At 43.8% G+C, this 19,304-nt stretch overlaps 1 protein-coding gene across 1 annotated transcript; it reads right to left on the reverse strand.

Moving 5' to 3' along the window:
- Nucleotides 1-759: 759 nt before the first annotated feature.
- Cyp51a1 (cytochrome P450 family 51 subfamily A member 1) lies at nt 760-18,956 on the reverse strand. Its single transcript, XM_034519016.2, has 10 exons — nt 18,332-18,956; nt 16,335-16,433; nt 14,587-14,763; nt 13,513-13,639; nt 12,429-12,603; nt 9,698-9,817; nt 9,143-9,338; nt 5,737-5,832; nt 4,248-4,416; nt 760-2,799 (listed from the first exon to the last, which is right to left on the reverse strand). The coding sequence occupies exons 1-10, from the start codon at nt 18,503-18,505 to the stop codon at nt 2,621-2,623; spliced, it is 1,512 nt and encodes a 503-aa protein (XP_034374907.1). The 5' UTR covers nt 18,506-18,956; the 3' UTR covers nt 760-2,620.
- Nucleotides 18,957-19,304: the final 348 nt, after the last annotated feature.

The following is a 19,304-nucleotide window of genomic DNA, read 5'->3' on the forward strand; positions in this document are numbered from 1 at the left end:
GAAATCAGCTCTCAAAGAGTATTAAATTGTATCCATAAGAGTGTAGCAAAGCAGGGCAGTGATGGCACATGCCTTTGATCCCAGCACTTGGGAGGCGGAGGCGGAGGCGCAGAGGCAAAGGCAGGTGGATTTCTGAGTTCCAGGACAGCCAAAACCCTGTCTCAAAAAACTAAAACAAACAAACAAACAAAAAAACCCAGTGGTGTTTACATCTGGAAAAGAGTGTTCAACTATTAATGGTCTCTGAGCTACATGAAGACAGTCACAAAGCTGTACACTGCTGGGAATTTCTAATTTTATTTCAACTAAGCTTTCTAGAAATAACAAAGCTATTCTAAAGCAACTAGCTAAACAGCAAAGTTGTGCATAAAAACCTTTTTTTAAAAGCAATACAGGTGCCAAATCAAGACAGTTCTGTAGGGAAAAAGTAGATGGACAATTGCTTGCCAGCCGAGTCCACCCCAGTGCTGGATGGACTGTCAACAATCCTATGGCCCTAGGCCTGTGCTGTGTTGCTCACAGTAACTTAATAACTGATCTGTGGCTCAGTATCTCAATCTGTTGAATTCTAGTGCTTGAGCCCTTTTAAGTCTCAGCACTGAAAATATGTCAAAGTCTAAAACTACTCAGTAAACAGGACAGCCTTACTCAAGTCAGGACTCTGTGCCAGGAATCTACCAACCTGATCAAAGTCTAGAACCCTTCTGGGAATAATAAAGACAAAACATCTACACTGGCAAAGAAAATCTGTCAACCAGAAACAATCATCAAACTTTAATCAAGGCTATAATCTAACACACCAAATGTATCATTTATAACATAAAAATTTAATAACCATACAGTAAGAGGAGAGACAAGCATACTTTGAGAGGTGAGCAGCGTTTGTAATTTGTTGTGGAAATACTCAGTTTCTCATGGGGCACTGATAACGAGACTGACTTACCTAAGTAACTAAGTAACTAAAGGGAGCCTATTTCGGGCAAGTAGGATGTAAGTTTCCAAATCCCCAAACCTCTTGAACTGTACTTACTGAAGCACAACATCAAATCCATCAATAGAGACCAGTGAAAATTTTCTCATAGAGAATTTTAACATGAAGCCTTTAACAGCAGAGATTTGGGTCTTCATTCAAAGTGTCTTCAAAAGCCTCTTAAAACTGTAACACACTTAGGGTTTCTGTTGCTACAAAGAAACACCATCACCAAAAAGCAAGTTGGGAGGGTGAGGGTGGGTTATTTAGCTCAAACTTCCATACTGCTGTTTACCATCAAAGGAAGTCAGGACAGGAACTCAAGCACGTCAGGAACCTGGAGGCAGGAGCTGATGCAGACCATGGAGGAGTGCTGCTTACTGTCTTGTTCCTCATGTCTTGGTCAGCCTGCTTTCTTAGAACCCAGGGACATCAGCCTAGGGATGGAACCACCCACGATGGGCTGGGCCCTCTCCCATTGATTACTAAGAAAATCCCTTACAGCTGGATCTCATGGAGGCATTTCCTCAACTAAGACTCATTTTCTCTCTGATGGCCCTTGCTTGTGCCAAATTGTCACATAAGACCAGCCAGTACACATACTTTAGAAGAAAAAAAAAAAAGGTTTTATTTTGGGGAGGGTGTTAGTCTTGCTATGTAGCCTAGGTTGGCCTGTAACTCTCAATCCTGCCTCAGCCCCCAAGTACTAGCATTACAGGTGTGCGGCACCACAGCCAGCAACATAGCTATCTCGACTGCTAATACAGATTATAGGCATGTCACAGAGTTGGGCCCTGGTTATAATGTTGGCTCCTGAGCACAGCCTCCACAGAATATGGGCAATGATACCATCTCTCATTCCACTACCTCAAGGCCGGAATTCACTAATCTCAAAAAAAAAATCATACTTTTAAAAGTCTGACAAATGAAACTTCCCTAACGGTTAAAAAAAGGTTGATCAAAATTAAAATAAAAAATCCCATAAGGATTTGATTTTGTATTTTCACAAAAATGTGACCTTCTGGAACCAGTAACATACCTAAGCACTCTTTAGTATTTATTATATTTACAAAATCAGGTTATCAAGACAAGGCCCAAGATGGCTGCCAATTTCCTGGAGCAGTGCTTTCAGTTAACGTTTCAAAGGACACGTCACACCATCTAAACAGTGTTTGCTTCTACCTAAAACTTCACAGGGAACTGGACCTTTACCCTCTCACATGTTTCCGCAAAGAAATGGCCCAACTACAGGAACAACCCATTGTCTTTGTAGAATTTGACTAGGCTTTGAAACTTCCAAAACCTGTTCTAATCCTCCCTGTGGCAATGTTGTGCTTTTGAAGTTAATTACCTGGATTTTGCATTCTGTATCATCAGCTGGATACCGAGACTCCCCTAAGGACTTCTAACATAAACCTGGCTTCCCTGAAATTCTATCAAAACTATTACAAACTGTTTCAAATGCCATTAGGTCTGACAAAAAAATAAAAAATAAAAATCACCGAGTTAATAAAACATTAAAATCATAAACTGGCTTTCAGAGTCACACACTTAAAACACAGTACAGCATGAAAGCCGTTTCCGGAGCTTCATTCTCGGCCACGCTGCAGCTTGCTGTGAGGTCTCCACACTGGCTCCTTGTTCCTTTTTTCATTTTGATCTTCGTTTGTAACGGATTACTGGGTTTTCTGGGGTGTGAATCATTGTTGTATAATTAACACTGGGAAAATATCCATCGATGAGGTCAAATTCATATAAACGAAGCATAGTGGACCAAATTGTCTTAATTTGAACATATGCAAAATTTTCTCCAATACAACGATGACGCCCTGTTTAAAAAAAAATAAGTTTTCATCAGAATAAGTTTTAAAATCTTTATTCCTTCTTTCAGCCTGGAGTGGTAGTCATCTTAGACGCACAGTCACAAACTAGAAGTGCCCCAGCTGAATGAAAAGGATTGATAAATTCTGATGACTTACAACATGTACAACAAGAATGATTTGTACATAAATAAGTAACAAGGGAAGTGGATACAGCCAAGTCAAGGACTGCCAGGGACTTCCACAGCTAGGGAGAGGCAAGAAGCCTGCCTTCACAGCCTTCCAGAGGAGCATGGCCCTGCCTACACCTTGGTTTCAGACAAGCAGCCTCCTGAACTGCAAGGTGACAGGCTTGTTTTCAGACACCCAGCTTATGCCAGCTACAGGAACTCTAAGATACTAACTTGGAGATGGAGATGATTGTAGGACCGTGAAAGGGGTCTTGGTTGTTGGTAGAAGTGCTGGCTGGAAGTAGCCTGGAGATCCTGCAAGGGACAGGCATCTATTCCGCCCTGCTCCCAGAATCCAGGCTCCTAACACGTGGCATGGAACTCCATTAACCTCTGCTGTTCAGGATGCAGCCCCTCCCAAGTGACTACAGGCCTCAGCCTCAAGAGATTTACATACTAATGAGATACCTGAAGGCCAGAGGGCATAGCCAATTAAGCATTCTTCCCCAGCCCCTCCCCCCTTTCTCCCTCCCTATTTAACTCAGGTCTGCCCTGAGTTTCAGGAGGGTGCACATCCAGATTCAACTACCATCCATCATGCCAATCAATAAAGCCGTTTTGGAAGCCCAGACTTTCTTGAATCTGTTGGGGCCCGTCATGTGATCGTTGTGGAGGACTTCCCTGTGTCCCACCTGCCGGTTCCCACAGATGATGAAAAGCCAACACTGTCATTAGGACCATCTTTGACAGGATGTTAATACTACTCAAAGCTGTCCAGAAATGGAAAGAGCTACTGTCTGAGACACAGGCAGTTACCCATTTAGTCAGGAGTCCTCTCTGGCTGTTACAGAATCTCAACTGCTGAGCTAAGGGCCCTTTCGGTTACTAATCTACAATCTTTTGTATGTTCTAAGTGTATTTAATTAAATAGATCAGAAGTTCAAGGCCTTCATATGTTTAAAAGTAATAAAAGGATGTGAGTCTGTGAGCAGTGGAGCATTATACAAAAGTTTACCCTTAGGCTTATGAGATATTCTTTTCCAGTTCACAAAGCTCGCATTCCCAAAAAATGTGCCAGCATGTTCCTTAGTGGAGGACAAAGATATATTCTCTCTTCTCTCCTCTCTCTCTTTTCTCTCTCTCTCTCTCTCTCTCTCTCTCTCTCTCTCTCTCTCTCTCTCTCTCTCTCTCTCTCTCTCATATAACTGAATTCCAGGGTGGTTTACTGAAGGACAGACATATTACAGAGGCAAACACTTCAACGTAAAATGCAATCAACCATCTCACCAGCTCCAAATGGCACATAGGCAAACTTCTCTCCGGAGGCTGGGTTATCCTGTAAGTAGCGGTCAGGATTAAAGTCCAAGCGTTCTACCCAGGAGTCTTTCAGTCTTTGATTGACCGTAGGAGAAACACACACCTGGTGTCCTGGAGGAATGGTGTACCCTGCCACAATCTGCAAAGTGAGAGAGAACACATTTCATTAGAGAATTTTTCACTACATTACCAAACAATAAGGCATCAATCAGTGTCGGTGTGAACTATATGTATGTGTAAGAACTGTCTAGATGGTAAACCAACTAAAATGATCTTCACTCGGTGATTTACAAGTGGAGCAACAGTGAACTAGAAGTACACACACAAAGCCTGCTAAAGGCAGAATAGAACTAAACCTTTCATAATCTGACTTATATGATTCATATACTTTTTACTAACTACCACATTGTGTTTATACGCAAGAAATATACCTTTAAATTTTTTTTTAACAAAGATTTTAAAGCTAATTTGTACATACAAGCTCAGGCCAGGTTGTAACATGCTCCTCTCTCTCACACTATGGGGGAGACCTCAAGAAAACAAGCTGTGGGTGGGTACTTTCCCATGGGAGCAGTGCTTGGAGGTGATGTTCTTAATCAATATGGGAGAAGAGGAGCTTTTCGTGTTTTTTTCTTTTATTTAATCACTTTACATCCTGCTCACTGGCTGCCTCCTGGCCACCCCCTCCCACAACCCTTCCCCATTCCCCCTTCCACTTCTCTGAGCAGGTGGGGATCCCTGGGTACCCCCCAACACCCTAATACTTCAAGTCTCTGTAAGGCTAAGTACATCCTCTCCCACTACAACCCTTCTCCATTCCCCCTTCCACTTCTCTGAGCAGGTGGGGATCCCTGGGTACCCCCCCCCCCCACCCTAATACTTCAAGTCTCTGTAAGGCTAAGTACATCCTCCCCCACTGAGGCCAGAGGAGGTAGCCCAGCAACAGCTTTTGGGATAGCCCACACTCCAGTTGTTCAGGACCCATATGAAGACCAAGCTGCACATCTGCTACATATGTACAGGGAGACCTAGGTCCAGCCTGTGTATGTCCTCTGAGAGCCCCAAGGGTCCAGGTTAGTTGACTCTGTTGGTCTTCCTATTAATGACTCTTATGCTTGCAGACAGGAGTCTAGCATGGCTGTCCTCTGAGAGTCTCCACCCAGCAGCTGACTGAGACAGATACAGACACCCACAGTCAAACAGTGAATAGAGCTTGGGGACTCTTATGGAAGAATAGGAAGGATCCCGGGCCCTGAAGGAGATAGGTACCTCTAACTTTTCAGCATTACAATTGTTAAATGAAAATAAAAAACATTATTAGCATTAGACTTGCATATTGAATATCTATAATTATATAATAATTGTCATATATTCACAATGACAATGGCATTTACTTTTATAACTTAAAACATTCTCTCTTAAACTGGGCCCCAGAAAGGGAAATCTCACCGAGACTCACCTGAGGGGTCTTGGCCATTCTCATTATGGTCATTACAGGAGGCCTCAGTCTTAGTGTTTCTTTTATGCATCTATCAAGTAAATTCAGATCCTTCAACTAAAACCAAGGAAAAAGAGCAAGATTATTTCTGGTACTGACACCAACAAATACTCATCAGACTTCAACAGTAGGAGGGAATAGTTTAATTTCCTACTTAGTGTGAGAATAAAGGGCGGCGGGAACTGGTTCATGATGCTGGGAAGGCCATGTTTTATCATGGACAACAAAGGAAAAGACGGGTCCAAGACAACAGGAAGACAGAGGGTCAATTGTATGGTTAAAGACCAATAAAATTCACTCTTTCAAAAATTGACACTATAAGGGCTGGTGAGATGGCTCAGTGGTTAAGAGCACTGACTGCTCTTCCAGAGGTCCTGAGTTCAATTTCCAGCAACCACATGGTGGCTCACAACCATCCATAATGAGATCTGATGACCTCTTATGGAGTGTCTGAAGACAGCTACAGTGTACTTACATATAATAAATAAATAAAAACCTTTGGGCAGGAGCGAGTGTGGCCAGAGCGAGAGGGAGAAGGGAACGGGAAAAATTGACACTATGAAAAACCTGTGTCAACTTTCTCAAAACTCTGATAAATTAGACAAAGGCTTACAGTAATATACCAAGCGTTCACTCAAGAAGAAATGCTCCATCATGGGGAGAAAGTCAAGCTTTAGGATGTAACTAAAACTCACACCACTGCAGATTGAGGGAAACAAGGAAAGCAAAGGTATGGCAATTCCAGCAGCCTGACTACAGAGCAGATATGCCAAGAAAGGCCTGACAGAGTGGCACCTCCCTCCCACACTTAGGAGGCTGAGGCAGCCTGGGCTACACTGAGAATTTGTATCAAAACAACAATAACAAAAAGAAATATCCAGCAGAAGAGCATTTAATCCTGTAAGTACCTGAGGTGGTGATATACTTAAGAGACAAAACAAGATGCATAAAAGCACCTGGGAAATAAAAATGAGATGTCTACAGGAGACTCTGAAGGGTTAGACATACAGCCCCATGCATTGTGCAGGAGAGCTACAACACGAAACATAAGATAGGACAGAGACCCAATCTCTCATTGGTGACTGACCAACACACAGGAGAAAAAGTCTAAGGCGTGGTGGTAACTGCCTGAGGGACTGCAGATGAAATGTCCTGAGCGTGCAATGCTTCTCAGCAAAGCCTAAGAGTTCAGGAGAGTTTAAGAATCTCTATTGATATGCCTATGCATGGCAGCATCTCTTATCCCAGAGGCAAGCAGATCAAAGCCCTACTGGTCTATACAGAGAGTTCCAGGTCAGCCAGAGTAACATACTGAGATGATGTTTTAGACAAAACAAAACAATTTAAGATGTATCTAATAATTCAGTGGCCACAGAAATAACAGCGTTCAGTGAATACAGATGAATATGGACTTCATAGAATTCTGTGTATGAAAGTCACTGGACATACGAAGCAGCACACACATTTACAAACACCTGCAGCCACAACAGACCCCAGGGGCAAGAGATCTAGCAAGTTCTGCTTTCCCTGCTGGCCACCTTTCTGTCAACCCTCCCTCTCCCTCTTCTACAGTCTCAGCAGCTATCCAGTGACCTCAAGGGGCCAGACAGGCAGCTCCAGGGTTTGTGGCGCTGACATCATGAAACCTACAGAAGGGAATGGGTGGCCACGACTACACCCTCCAATAAGGACAGACACTGAACTTTCAACTTACTAGATCAATTTAAACAGACTAGTATAAAGACCTTTAAAACACAAAAAGAAAATGAGGGCTAAAGAATTAAAAGTATAAAACAGTATGACAGTACCTCACGAGACAGAGAATAACAGATTATTAAAAATATAAGGTCTGGCAAGATGGCTCAGCAGGAAAAGGCACTTGCTGCCAAGCTTGATGACCTGAGTTCAATCCCTGGACCCCATAGTTGAGAGAACCACTTCTTGGACAAATGTTGTCCAATTACTACCTGTGTACCATGTCACATGCATGCATATGCCACACATGATAAATAAAAAAACAAAGAATAAAAATTCCTTAACAAAAAAGGTGTAAACCTTGTCACAGAAAAGTAATAACTAAATAAAGTGTTTGAAGAAATTAAAAGAGCAAAGGGAAAGAAAAGTGATGCCCTGATGCCGTAGTCAGGGTGTATGTGTAAAGAAAGGCAATACTCTCAAACCAGACATGGAGATGTTTGGAGTTTTCCCAGCTGGTTTCCTGTCTTGCCTTGGGGATTACAGTTAAGTGACTGGATGAATCTCAGAAGACACTTTGAACTTTAGACTTTTAACATCGTTGAGACTGCTATACACTGTGGGGACTTTGGAAGTTGGACTAAATATATTTTTTTTACTAAGCTATGGCTAGGTAGAGCCACCATAGACTCATGTGTTAGAACAAGCCTATGCAGGCAGGGAGTGGAATGTAAAGGTTTGTATATGCTCGGCCCAGGAGTGGCACTATTAGTGGCTGTTAGAGTAGGTGTGGCACTGTGGGTGTGGGCTATAAACCTCTTCCTAGCTGCCTGGAATTCAGTCTTCCACTAGTATCCGCTCTGCCTGCACCGTGCCTGCCTAGATGCTGCCCTGCTCCCACCTTGATGATGATGGACTGAACCTCTGAACCTGTAAGCCAGCCCCAATTAAATGTTGTCCTTTATAAGACTTGCCTTGGTCATGGTGTCTGTCTTACAGTGTTATTATATGTTTAAATACATACGTATGATATTGTTTAGCAAACAACATTAAGAAACACATGTGTGCACTCATTTGTGTGTGTTTGTGTGTGTGTGTGTGTGTGTGTGTGCGTGCGTGTGCTTGTGTGTTATCCCGGGGATATAAGGTTATCTGAATGTAACATACCATTTTAATAAAGTATCAAAATAAAATATATTTATAAAAAGTATATTTAGTCCAACTTCCAAAGTCCCCACAGTGTATAGCAGTCTCAACAATGTGAAAAGTCTAAAGTTCAAAGGAAAAGGATAAGACCAGGGTGTGCTTCAGAAGTACCTGCCTGGTTACACAGAGGGACAACTTGCTCTCTACCCAGCAGACTGTGTGGAGCGCACATCAGTCTCTAGTCCCTAGACTACCGTCACTACCTGAGGACACAGGACGCAGAATTCCATGGTACAGGGGCTCCTACACTGCACGAAACACAGCCTCGGAAGATACTCTCCACCTTCAAGTCAAGCACTGAAGCAACAAGGGCTATGAGCTGTAAGGTTCAGTACAAACTACCTGACCAACTGTAGAGTAGCAGGAACGCTCAGCTCTTTCTTTTATCTAAGCTTGTAGAAAATTCCTAAAAACAGATTTGAAGCTAGAATGAACAGAAGCCTCAAACTGTGCCCGAGAGACAAACCTGTTCATAAGTCAAGGGAGGCAGATTCTCGCCACACACTGCTTTCTGTTCTAAGTAGCATTTTTCTTGGAGTGGCTTATCTCTGGCCAGAAAGAAGCCCATCCAGGCACTGGTGCTGGAGGATGTGTGCTGTCCGGCCAGCAGAAGTCCGATCAGCATCCCTGATATCTCATCGTCTGTCAGAGGACGGCCGTCCCTGGGGGTGAACCACACACTTAACATCTGGGCAGATACAGATAATAGTAACACAGTTTCCAGACATAATTGCCACTTTTCTTAACCAGCACCAATCAGTGCCCCGGCTCTCCTCCCAAGAAAGAGACCAACCAGGAGAAAGCATGACTGATTACAAAAGACTTCCTTCCTGTTTCTTTGCAAACATCCAGCTGCTGGGGTCACGGCACAGCATCAGGACCCAGTGCTTCGTGCTGCAACAATTTACAAGTACCAATGTATTGTTCCACTGCCTTTTCAGTTTAACTGGAAATATCAGTAATCTGCATTTTAATGTATAATTTCGTGCTTCAGCTTAGCATGTGATCTGACAGTTCTTACTTGTATGTAGAATCTAGTAAAGTTTGAAGAATGTCCTCAGCTGGTTCTCCTGACAACCTGCGTTTCTGGATGGCCTTATAAAAAATATTCTTGATCTCTCGATGGGCTCTATCCCTGCGCCTAGAATTCAAAATCAGAGAATTTTCAATAGAGTAACATTTTACAGGCTCACGTTCAAAACCAACACCAAACATAAAACATTAACCTCAATGACTGAGGTGACATAACTCAGAACCAGGAAAGAAAGAAGTCATGACCTCAGACAATTCTTAGGGCAAGGGTAATGTCCTGTTACACACGGCTCACATTGTCAACATACTAATAAGTATGACACTCCCTTATGAACATGTTCTAATTCAACAGAATATATGTCTAAGTTAGCATAGGATTCCAACTGTTTCCTTATCAACTCCCACGGCTCCCTTCTGGCTCTGTCACAGGACTTTGTGCACCTTCTCACTTCCTGTAACTGCATAGGCTTTGCAGAGACTATGTAGGTTCAAGCCACAAGCTCCAACTCCCAAAATGTTTACTTTGATCGAGGTACTCACTATTTAATCAGAACTGTGAGGCTGCCTCTGCCCTCAATTCATAAGCAGCTCCACACGACACACACAGGGAGCGAGCAACGGCTAGAATGTAAAACCAAGCAACCTGGAGGCTGAGAAGATGGCTCAGTAGTTCAGAACTTGTACCGCTCTCACAGGGAATGAGAGCTGAATTTTCAGAGCCCACAGCTGGCAGCTCAAACAGCCCCAGGAGCCGATGCCTCAGAGTCTGCAAATACCAGCACTCACGTGCATGAGTACTTACACACTTACACACACACACACACACACACACACACACACACACACACAGTGTGTGTGTGGGATAGATAGGCAAGAGACTTAAAAATCAAATTAAGCTTTATTTAAAAAAAAATATTCACTTCTAAAAGGCCATTCAATAATCACACTCTCTATTAAACTTGCTCTACTTCATTCCCAGCTACCACTGAAAACATCAGAGATAACAGACAAAGAAAGGGAAGCCGTTTCAAGCGTCACAATGTAAGCAGAAGACAGGGAGGAGAAGGCAAGGCGTGCTGAAGTGAGTGAATAGTCAGGGTGTAACTCAGTGGTAGAACGTGTGTGTAGTATGCCCAAGGCCCTAGCAACAGAAAGTAAAAAGTACGTAAAATAATGCGACTATATCAGTTGGTCTGAGTAAAACAGGCAAACACGGAGCTATGGCATCAGTCTCCTGAATTCTGACGTGAACTAGGGAACAGAGGAGGTAGAAATAAGATGGATGTAAGTGAATGGGAATCTAAGGGCGAGCAACAGTGTGTGTGCGTAACAATATACATAGGGGCATGTGTTATTTAGAAATGTAACAACTTCCCCTGCGGGCCTGCCCTTTCTTTCCCTATAATAGCGTTTATCTGGCAGCTAAATAGAAGGGCAGACAAAGGTCAGTAGTTTAATCCCCATCTCTCACCTAAACCAACATCCCAACAAAGGCCACAGTTCTTTGCTTAGAGAGCTCCTGTCTTTATGGAAGCTACAGTGCAGTTGCTAAGGAGACAAAGTCAAATGAAAGTCAAAATGTTCAAAAGAACGGTCACAATATGGGTTCTAAAAAAAGCCATGGAAGACTTTCAGACAAGTGCTTTGAAAACACGGTATCGCTAAGTACAGATGAGAGACTATTTGGAATACCAAGAAGGTATTGGGCAAGCAAACTATTGCAACAGACCACTGTAGCCTGACTTTAGGCTAGTTTGTGGGGTCTCCTCTCTTTGACCCTTCTCCACCCCTCTTCTCCCACCCTTTCAACCTCCTAACACTAGATAGAAAAAAAGGACGGGGGAAGGGGGAATGCTACTTCCTGTTGAATAGGGGCCTTGAGTTCCTTGGGGCAAATTCGATCTTTGCTGTCCGGATATCTAATTTCTTCTTTCTATCTCTTTCAGCACAACTATTTGACAAACTGCAACCAACAGCATCCAACAGCATCCAACAGCATCCAGCAGCATCCAGCAGCATCCAACAGCATCCAACAGCATCCAGCAGCATCCAGCAGCATCCAACAGCATCCAGCAGCATCCAACAGCATCCAGCAGCATCCAACAGCATCCAGCAGCATCCAGCAGCATCCAACAGCATCCAGCAGCATCCAACAGCATCCAGCAGCATCCAACAGCATCCAACAGCATCCAGCAGCATCCAGCAGCATCCAGCAGCATCCAGCAGCATCCAACAGCATCCAGCAGCATCCAGCAGCATCCAACAGCATCCAGCAGCATCCAACAGCATCCAGCAGCATCCAACAGCATCAACAACAGCATCCAATAGCAAACAACCACCCATCAGCCAACCAGCCCCTTCTACTGGAGCTCTAACATTTATACATCCTCTTAAAAGTCCCCCAAATTCCAAGCATCACATTCACAGAAACTATCTGCAGCTGTCAAAACCACGCCCCTTCTAGAGCATGAGGCAAATCAGTCAGCTCCTGTGAAGCAGCCCCATATCCCACACCTGGGATTAAAACAGAAACTTACAATATTTCTCTGTTTTTAAAGACAGACTTACTCAGACTCAGTGGTCAATCAAATTAAACTTACTTTAAATGAGCTCACTAAATAAAGGAAACCTGTCCTGAATTCTTGTAAAATGGAAGCTCCTGAGGTACCCAAATTAGAAAGCACACCAACAGTACAGTAACTATGCTGTAACATACACACCTGAAACTTGGCAGAGGCAGCCAACCTGGCAACAACCAGGCAGCGTGGCTAAAACCTCCATCCAGGTCTGCGTACAGCTGAGCCACCTTCTCGTTGAGTTGACTTCTAATTTCCTTTCCGTGTAAACAATGGCTAGCTGTTAAAATTATGAGCTCAGACAGCGCTTCAAACACATCTGAGGGGAAGAAAAAAGTATTCTTAATACTATCTCCAAAAATCTTTTAAAATTTTTTCTTGAACATATAAGGAAATTGTGACAAAAAATTGAGAATATATATAGCAGGTCCCTAAAACCAGAGGCAGAAACATAGCAGTCTTGTCTGCATGTACTATAACCACCATTACACAACCCAGCACTGGAGACAAGCATCGGGTAGGCCCACTGGACAGTACTTACAAGTGGCAAGAAGCATCTCATTCTGTTGTGAGCTCTACTGTCACATCTGACTCCCCACTCTTGATGCTCGTAATGACACACCTCATGCTTTATTTTCAGAGTTTTGTCTTAGACTTTTGGTTTGACATGGGTTTTGCTATGTAGCACAGGCTGTTCTCGAACTTGTAATCCTTCTGCCTCCGTTTCCCAAGTGCTAGAATTCCAGGCATGTGCCACAATTATTTGCCATTCTAGGTGAAATCACGCCTGTTATCCCAGTATTCAGGATGCAGGAGCAGGAAGATTCCCTAACTACACAGCAAGGCTCTTCACAAGTAAGTTAATTACTAGGTATTCTAATGTGTACATCGGCTTCTTTTGAGACTAGAAAACACATCACATCAGCTTCGGGTGTTCTAAAAATAAAGTGTCTACACCTTTTACAGGAGCTGATGGCCAGCCTTGCAAGGTGGTGACCTGCTGCCTGAGGTCCTACTGGCCTAGACAGATATTGCTCCTGGCATAGACATGCCAATTGCCTCTCTGAAGAGAATCCTTAGCAGTGCTCTATAAAGGCTGGGTTTGCCATTACAACTGCACAGGAATCAGCTCCTCCTTCCCATTAGAGACATGGCACTCTGCACATAATGTGTTTTGTTTTCCACATAGAGAGAAAAGAGTGAGACAAATGTAATGCATTTTGCTTACTTCTTTCTCCGCTTTCTCCCCAACTTTGAAAGTATTCCTTTGCTTCTTTCTCAATGATAGGAACGTACTGCTTGAAGTGGGCTATGTTAAGGCCACTTTTCAATATTTTCTTCTGCTCCAGAAAAACCTTAAAAAAAAAAAATTAAGGGTATATAACATTAAAAGACACTTTTATTTTATTCTAAGATACAACATGTAATCCTAACTGCATAACAGAAGAAACAATGTTCTTAAATTTGAAAATAAAAACAATAACAGGATTTTGACAAACTAACCATATATGGCATCCAGGCCATGTATTTGAAAGAACGGTCCTCCCCCTGGGTGCTAGAAAGTAAGTCAGGAAGCACACTTCTCACCTTCTAATAATCCACAATTCTACTCAGGGACCCGCCTTCTTCCTGTTATCTTCCAACCCTCCAAACCAATCCAGTCAATCCACGATTCCCAAAGTCCACTCTATTCCACTATTATTTTATCCTCCGTTGTATATGTTCTCATTCTTTATCTAAATACCACGCCTCCTCGCTGATACTATCTTCCAGAAGCCTAGAACAGCCTGAATAAAAACTTGTCTGTTAAATTAACTAACAGCCCTTTGAGGCATTAACATTTTAAGCCTACTAAAACATATTTAAGATAAGAGAGATGAAACTGAGCAAAAATGTTTGATAACTATTGCTTTTGGATGTAAAAGGAGACATTCATCTCCCCGACTACTCCCAACCCCAGAAACATTACTATTGACCCTTACCTGCCATAGTCAAGTACGCTATGTCTATTATGGCCCTGACCAGAGTTCACCAGGTACCCGAGTCTGTTATCTAATCTATGTTGTATGCATAACACCTGAATAAGTTATGAATAAGCCTTGCCAACCAATACAAAACAAAACACCCATCCCTTAAACAGCTACCCATGGTTTCCTTTTAAATGTCACAAATTGTCAGATTTCTTAAGCTAGGGAATAAATGAAATCTTCATTACACATGCGTACATGCGTAACATTACACAACTAGTTGGAACGACTATGGTTTAGACTTGTCTTTTATCCAAGACCGAAGCGCCACCTACTGCGTTTGGCACGTCATATGCAACTCCTTTCCCAAACACGGGCGTCGTCAGTCGGGCGTAGACCTCTTCTGCATTCAGGTCTTCATTTTTACTGTTGAAGAGCAGGGCGGCTGCGTCACTCCCCAGAAGGTAAGTGAAGGTCTTGCCCACCATGGTAAAGCTAAACACAGGTCCATACTAAAGAGAAAAAGACCCAAGGCCGTGTTACAAAGACATTTCTTACGTCACAGAGTAATACTTTTACTGAGAATTCCAAATCTGCAGAAACTCTGAAGCACGTGCTTTCATCTGGCCACACCCCTCCTCCTGTCTTCATCACAAAAGCGGTATAAACACAATCATTTCTTCTTTTACACTGCTTATCCTGAAAATATTTTCTGCCATGCAAAACATCAGAGCTCTGATGTATCCTCTCATTAAAGGTCACTGTTAGCTTTGGTCCATTGTTCTCAGTATTACACATATAAGTCTTTAAGTATTTTGTTATATACTGGCTATATTGAATTCTTTAATCAACATTTAAAAGAATATACTTTTTTCCCTTTTGTTAAAATCTAATGTAACTGGGGCTGCTGAGATTGCCAGATAGGTAAAAATCATTTGCCATCAAGCCTGGTGGTCGGAATTTGATCACCAGAATACATGAATCAAATGACATCAAAGAATCACTACAATTTAAGTATTTGCACAAGTAAATCAGAAGTGTGGTATAAATGACTGGGGTATGCCTCTTTTCTTTCAGGGGATCTGAGTTTGGTTCCCAGAGCCCATACTGGTCAGCTCACACCTTCATCTCTAGGGGATCCAGTGCCCTCTTCTGGCCTTGGCAAGCAACTGCATTTAGATGCACATACTATCAGAGACACAAGGGCTTACACAGATTTAAAATGATTATCTTTTTAAAAAAGTGTTAAGAATACACTTAGGATGCAGGAAGCACACAAAAGACCCAACAACCTCTTAGCTGAGGAACTGATGGCTGCTAAAGGCTGGAGAGTCAGTTTCGTGAGGATGTGGTCCCAAGTAGGTTGACCATGTTCTAATGGACGGGCCCACTCACATGCATATATAGATGACACTAACTGCACTCAGTGGGTTGTTTTGTAGAACATGATAAAAAGTTGAGTGGGAGACATGGGGGAAGAACCAAGGAGGAACTGGGAGAGGAAAGTGGGCGGTGACTAGGATTGAAATACATACTATTGAAATACTTGTATACATTTACAAAATTCTCAAAGAATACTTTTAAAGATACCAAAACAAAAGATAGAGTTCAGTTAAATAATATTGGGAAGTGAAATAATTAACAAGAACTCCAAAGCCAGTCTTGGCTGATCTGATGCCAAAGCACTGTTTTCAAGGGAAGAAGCGAAGACTTGAGGACCCACATCACCCAAGTGGAGACTAAAATCCCACAGGACGGGCAGAACCAGAAATATAAGACACAACATTCCAAAGATACACGATTAAGAAAAGTAGGTGTCAACTTTGACTATAATTGTAAAAATAAAATGTAAGACTTATTTTTTAAAATGTACTTGTTAGAACTCCAGATCTCCTCACATCTCAGAGATGCTACCCTAGGACAGACACTCTGGGAAGCTAAGAGCCAACGACGTCTTCTCATTTCATGTTTTCAATACTGCCAATAAGCAGGAAAGGCGCAATCTTTTTAAAAATGTCTTTCTGCTTAAAGAAAAGCCCTTTCCACAGTAGCTCCTCTGCCTCTGGTTATGTGGAAGGCTTACCTTCTCATAGGCATTTTCCAGGAACTCAATCGGACTTCTCCCAAATGCTATTGCATGACCAAGGAATGGGATGGGAGAGTAAATATATGGTGGACTCTTCTGCAAGAGAAAAATGAAAACTTTAGCTTTTGTTTTATTAAAAGGAAAGTTTCATTTGATAGCCAGCTTGAGAATGTTTTTTTTAAAAAAAAAAAAAAATCATACAGTATATTCAGAGAAGGTATAGCACACACACACACACACACACACACACACACACACACACACAAAAACCAAACTCAAAATAGAAATGACTAGACAGGAAGGCACTGCAATTTTAAACACTGGAAACTACCAACACCATCCAATAGTATCGGAGGCTTCAGGCAGCCTTTCTAGCCATTAGTGGAGCAAACAAACAGGAGAGTTGATTACAGTTCTGTGTTTTCTGCAGGCCACTACTGTTCCCTTCAATCCCAGAGTCTTGCCCGATATTTTCTAGAACAGAAAAAGCCAAACAGTAACCCACAAGAAAAGAAAATGTTTCTCGAATTTACAGGGAAAAGCCAGTATGCTATCTATGTGTCTCTGATGCAAATATCCAGATCCACCATTATTAATGAGAATGAACCCTCTTCAGCAGAAATGCTGCAGTAGTCTTTAAGGGGCTTTAGAAGCCACAAAATGCACATTGCAAGTCTGTGAAGATCAACCTTCATCATCCATGATAAAAATGGACGATGTTCCTCTAATCTTTAGTGATCTCAAAACACCAAAACCTCACAGCACTTCAGAATAAGGTACCTTTGTCTTTCTAGAGACAAACACTATCTCCTCAAAGATCCATGGAAGCTGGGTTTGTAATGCACACCCAAGGGGTGCAGGCTGGAAGATGTGCCAAGGTGAACCTGAAGAGATAAGTTCTACAGCCACCCTGGGCTATAATAAGACGTCTCAAAATTAATAATAATAATAACAATCTTTTAAATCTTGTGTCTAATAAAAGTAAGAATTAGCAACTGCCTAGTGATTGGTTGGGTTCAAAGATTATTTTTAAAGTAACTTGGTTGGAACTTAATGCTGGGTACAGTGCAGTTACATTTTTATATCTCATTGTCACTTTCTTTTTTTTAATTTTTTTTTTAAAGATTTTTATGTATTTATCTTATATGATGAGTACACTGTAGCTGTCTTCAGATGCACCAGAAGAGGGCATCAGATCCCATTATAGGTGGTTGTGAGCCACCATGTTGTTGCTGGAAATTGAACTCAGGACTTCTGGGAGAGCAGTCAGTGCTCTTAACCTCTGAGCTGGGCCATCTCTCCAGCCCTCATTGTCACTTTCAAAGGGATGGTTTTCAAAGTTACCAAATGTTGATTATAAAGGTATTCATCAAATATATTTGGGCAGCTTGAAACTAGTGGTTTGGTGTAGCGCTAAGCTAGAAAAACTGGTATTTTCATAATCATCACAGGAAAGCGCTTACCACACTCCCAAGTCGCTTATGAACTGCCTGCAATCTCCCTGACACTGATATTAATCATCATTATGCCCAGTAGCGTACAGTATACTAAACACACAAGGCAGTATGGAGCGTGATGGCCACAGGGGACGCAACTGCCCTTAACTTGCCATCAAGGCCCTCACAAAGAGCTCAAACATCTCCGACAACCTACAGCAAAGTGAGTACAGTGCTCTGCACTGAGAGCCATGCCCAAGGTGATCAATCAGACTAGCCAAATCCACCCAGTGAGGCCACCAGTCTGCACATCCATCACAGACTACAAACGCTGCAAGGCACGATCCTAGCCAGAAGTTCAAAGCCGCTGTCACAGCAGAAACTGCGACGGCCAGCACAGCCCCCGAGTTCGGGTTCCAGCGACGAGACCAGAAAGACCACCGCAATGGCAAAGATCTGGATGACCTGCAGCACTGGCGTCTGCTGCCGCCACCCCAGCTCCCCGGTGCCCGTCCGCTTAACCCGGGCACAGACCGAGGACCCCTGGGGTGCACGTACCGCTCCAGCAGGCAGCTGGACCATGTGGCCCACGGCGAGGCGGAACAGGTAGACCAGGCTGAGCGTGAAGGCGCAGGCGATGAGCAGCGTGGAAAGCAGGTTGCCTCCCGTTACTTGCTCCATCGCCTGCCCGAGCACCGAGCCGCCAGACTGCAGCAAGCCCAGCAGTACCATCCCGACCGTCGCTCCGATCCGCCCGGTAGGTTAGAGGCTGAGGTCGCGGCCGCTTCTCGGGGAAGGTGGAGAAGCCGGCAGGTGGGCGTCGGGAGGCGGCCCCGGCCTGGAGGCGTCAACTGGTCCGGGCCCTCCCCACAGGCACAGCCGGCCCGCGCGCCACCCGGACGTCACAGATGGGGCGGGGCCTTCCGGTGATCACGCCCCCGGCTAGGTGCATGGGGGATCCTTGCGCCACCGAGGGGACCTGAGGAAGCGGGCTCTACCGTGGCACTTGGACACTGTCAAGAAAGTGATGGCTACAGAAATGACCACGCCCTGAGGAGCGCAGACCGCGAGAGCCCGCGTACCTGACGAGCACGGCCCCGGAAGCGGGCACGGCGTGGGGGGAGGTTGCCCGGCGGAGGGATCTCAGGACCAGCGTGGTGGCGGACAGCAGCAGAGGCAAAGGCGCTCTGTGATTGCACCGCGCGCTGCTGAGGTGATCTCGGCCTATGTGGCGTCAGCAGAGCTGGCGGCCCGGGCACCGCCCCTTCTATGGGGGGCCGGCCTCGGCAGCTATTCTGCGGGAGGTGTCGCCTCAGGGCATTCTATGAGACCTGCTCCTCCAGAGCCCAGCGACAAGAATTGTGGGGACAATACAGTCCTGCTGATGCAAACTGGAGGGTGAGAACGTGGGATCGCCCGTACTGCCCAGTTAGTCTGTTTGACAGGTTGCTCGGGTAGGGCCACACTGTTAACAAATGATAGTTATTTAGTGTGCTGTTGTACCAAGTCTTCCAAAATAAATACAGGTCAT

Source organism: Arvicanthis niloticus, chromosome 15 (genome assembly GCF_011762505.2).
Source record: "Arvicanthis niloticus isolate mArvNil1 chromosome 15, mArvNil1.pat.X, whole genome shotgun sequence".
Classification (NCBI taxonomy): Eukaryota; Metazoa; Chordata; class Mammalia; order Rodentia; family Muridae; genus Arvicanthis; species Arvicanthis niloticus.